A 3,462-nucleotide genomic window follows, 5' to 3' on the forward strand; every position below is an offset into this window, starting at 1 on the left:
AAACATTATGCTACACACCAATAATTCATAAGAACACTGGCTCTCACAAGTCCCCAGACCTCATGGCCCAGAGCTACCCAGGTGTGAGCAAGAGGTGAGTCTTTTTCAGGGCCGAGACTAAGACTTTGCAGCTTACCTTTCTCCTTGTCCAAGGCAGCTCTCTCTAAAAGCTTCTTTCTTTTCTTCTTGTGCTTCCTCTGACTGAGGGCTTGACCATTTTCATCAGCACTAACGTCCTGAGCAAAACTGAGTTGAACACTATTGCCTGGTAGGTGGCAAAGGGACAATGGTCAGCTTCCAAGGCCTTTTTGCGTCTGCTGCAGTAGCCCAGGTCCTGAGCTCCTCCCTTGCCCTCCAGCGAAGACTCCCCAGCCTAACTTCTGCTTCATCACCTGCACTACCAACTGCTTCTCCAAGTGAATTCACGGCTCTTGGCTGGAAAACACACTGATGATGACTGCCAGAGCTTCTCAGGTTAGTTGGCTTTACATCCCCCTGGTCCTATGAGCTCACAAGGGGCAGGGAAAGCTGGCTCACTGGCCCGCTCAGATTTACCAGGCTTTTAGCAGCTTACCCTGGGGACATGTGTCCCAAAAGAAAATGAAAGATACTGAGATGCCAGGATTTTCTTCTTGACAAAGGATTGTAATCGTCCTAGCCCAGCTTAAAAAAAAAAAAAAAAATAAAAATCTTTGAGTGTTTTGCCTACATGTATGTTTGTGTCAAGTGTGTGCCTGGTGCCCACAGAAGCCAGAAGAGGGCATTCACCGGATCTCTATGTGGGCTCTGCAATTGAACATGGGTCCTCTATAAAGGGAAGCCAGAGCTATTAACCACTAAGCCACTTCTTCTGCCTTCCCTTTCACCATTAAAAACTTAACTGTAGAAAGCACCAATAAAAATTCAAATAAATACCACATCACCCACACACAGGAGACACCAGATGCATGGAAAGTGGGTGCAAAGGGTCTTCCCTTGGGTATGCCACGTGAACCTAATTGTGGTCTGTCCCCCGTGAGTCACTTTCCATGAAGGCCTGAAGTCCCACTTTTCAGAATCTGGCTGGGAGGCCCTTGGTGGGTGTGCACTGGGTGTGACTCACAGTCCGACTCTTCTTACCTTCAGAGGGGTTCTGGAACCTGAAAAGGAACACATGGAGTTCAGAGTGGTAGACACAAGTCCTGGACATAAGCAGGAATCTGAATGTGCATTCCCCATCCTCCCCTCCACAGGGGAGGCTAGGGGACAGCTCTACCTAGGGACGTGATGGGTCAGGAAGGAAGAAACCCAGAACAAAGGCACCTTCAATTCCACCAACACTGCAAGGGACACAGTGGCTAGAGTTTCTCCTGGCACACAAGACACCAAGAGCGGGCCGGGCGGTGGTGGCGCACGCCTTTAATCCCAGCACTCGGGAGGCAGAGGCAGGCGGATCTCTGTGAGTTCGAGACCAGCCTGGTCTACAGAGCTAGTTCCAGGACAGGCTCCAAAAACCACAGAGAAACCCTGTCTCGAAAAACCAAAAAAAAAAAAAAAAGACACCAAGAGCGCCAGCATCTTCCCCACTTGTCTCTGAAGGCAGACAGTCCAGTGCTGCTTCTGTTCAGGAGACATTGGCAGAGGGTTCTCTTATGCAACTATATGCATTAGGCCAAATAAACAAGCTGAGGATACAAAGGAGGTCATGGGGCTGGGCTGGGTTGCTGGGATAGGCAGGTAGGATCCAGCATCCACATTGGAGACCTTGGCACACATTTAGTGACCAAGCTATGAAGTATAGGAAGTTATGAATGCTATTTTCCAGAGTATTCTTTCTTTAGAAGCCATGTTTTTGGGATGTATGCCTGTCTGCACGTGAGCATATGTGCACGCAGACGTCAGATCTACATGCTATCACCCGGGGCCACTCTCACTTTCCACACAGAAGCTGGGTCTCGCACTTGAACCCAGAGCTTACCATCTGTAGCTAGTTTGTTCTGAGGCATTCATACCATAGAGGGCCAAGGTCAGGCCAGTGCCTGCTAACCCAATGAGGTGAGCAGACAGCTGTCATTCTCATGCAGTCAGAACACACCTATTGGCTTTTTGGCAAATCATCTATTATGGCTCCATGGTCCTAATGACATAGATGCTGACTACCAGATGACCCGACCCCTTTGGCACAACCCTGCTGGGAGGTGAGAGTGAAAGTGGCTAACGGAGCCCCTTGGTGTGTTGACAGGTGACATTCGAGGAGTATGCTGGCACCACCACCCTACAGCTGTATGGGTGAGCAGGGCTGCTTCTTTCCCTGGCTTAAGTACACATATGTGCTATGTAGCTAATGAATAAAATAATAAAGAAAAATGAAGAAAAACGAGGTGCACATACACACGAAATAAAAATAAATACATCTTTAAAAGAAGAAGAAAAAAGCATGCAGGAGAGCGTTGGTCCACAGTGCTATGGCCATGGGCTCTCAATCACTGCTTACTTTCTGATCAGTCTGAAGAGCCGCTTCCGGTTGAAGGGAGGGGTGCTCTTTGAGTTGGCTATTTCCAAGAGTCGATCAGCAACAGCCTTTAAGTCAAACTACCAAGAAGAGACAAGACATATGAGTGGTAGCGAACCAATCTGGCCTACCAGAGCCGCCTTCTGAATGTTCTTGGGCGTGAGTAGTTCTCTCTAGACTGTGGTTTCATACATAGGGCAAAATTTGCCTGATGAACTTATATTCCTCCTGGGTTCTCAATCTTAGAACTTCTAATACTCGTACTTTTTCAAAGTATAACTGGGGCGGGTGTGGTGAAACACACCTTTATTCCCAGCACTTGGGAGACAGAGGCCGGTGGATCAAGGCCAGCCTGATCTACACAGAAGTTCTAGGATGGCCAGAGCTACATTATAAAGGGACCCTGTACGAACCATTGATCGACTAACCAGAAACCAAAACTGGAAGACTGGCATTGTGGTGCAAACCTGTATTCCCAGCACTTGGGAGGCAGAAGGATTGCCATGAACTCCAGCCTAGACTATAGAGCAAGATCCTGCTTAAAAAACAAATCGAAACCCCCCAAGCAATGCAGCAGGGCCAGTGCTGCCACACCAAGGAAAACAGGCACCACGGGCAGAGAACGAGCATTGGTGCCTTTCAAAATTCTTATTGTAAAATGTCTGCTATATATTATTAAGAGCTGTTCTTCTAGAAACACAAACATAAGAACTGAGCACCATGTCCAGAGTGACTCGCCCCTGCGGCTAGGGAGACGCCAGGACAGAGATGGTGGGGCTTTCCTTGTACCCCAAGTCACCTCTGACCAAAGAAAGGAAACCACTAAAATCCCCAAGCACAGGACGGTCACAATAGTGTCAGTTAGCTGCTGACACTAACTGCTGTACATCCCAGCCTGTGACTCTAACAACAGTAGCAAAACCCACTGTCAAACAGCTGCTCCCATGGCCCTTCGCTGCTAGCCCCAGCCT

General features: G+C 48.5%; 1 protein-coding gene across 1 annotated transcript in view; it reads right to left on the reverse strand.

The window, feature by feature from the left end:
* The window catches only part of Rrp1b (ribosomal RNA processing 1B), a 26,174-nt gene that overhangs the window by 8,400 nt on the left and 14,312 nt on the right, over positions 1–3,462 (reverse strand). Inside the window, exons 10-12 of the mRNA XM_005360287.3 lie at positions 2,474–2,571; positions 1,120–1,139; positions 137–265 (exon numbers count right to left, since the gene is read on the reverse strand). Of these exons, the coding sequence (XP_005360344.1) occupies positions 137–265; positions 1,120–1,139; positions 2,474–2,571 (247 nt within the window). The remainder of the gene's footprint in view (positions 1–136; positions 266–1,119; positions 1,140–2,473; positions 2,572–3,462) is intronic.

This window comes from Microtus ochrogaster, linkage group LG2 (assembly GCF_000317375.1).
Source record: "Microtus ochrogaster isolate Prairie Vole_2 linkage group LG2, MicOch1.0, whole genome shotgun sequence".
In the NCBI taxonomy this organism is placed as follows: domain Eukaryota; kingdom Metazoa; phylum Chordata; class Mammalia; order Rodentia; family Cricetidae; genus Microtus; species Microtus ochrogaster.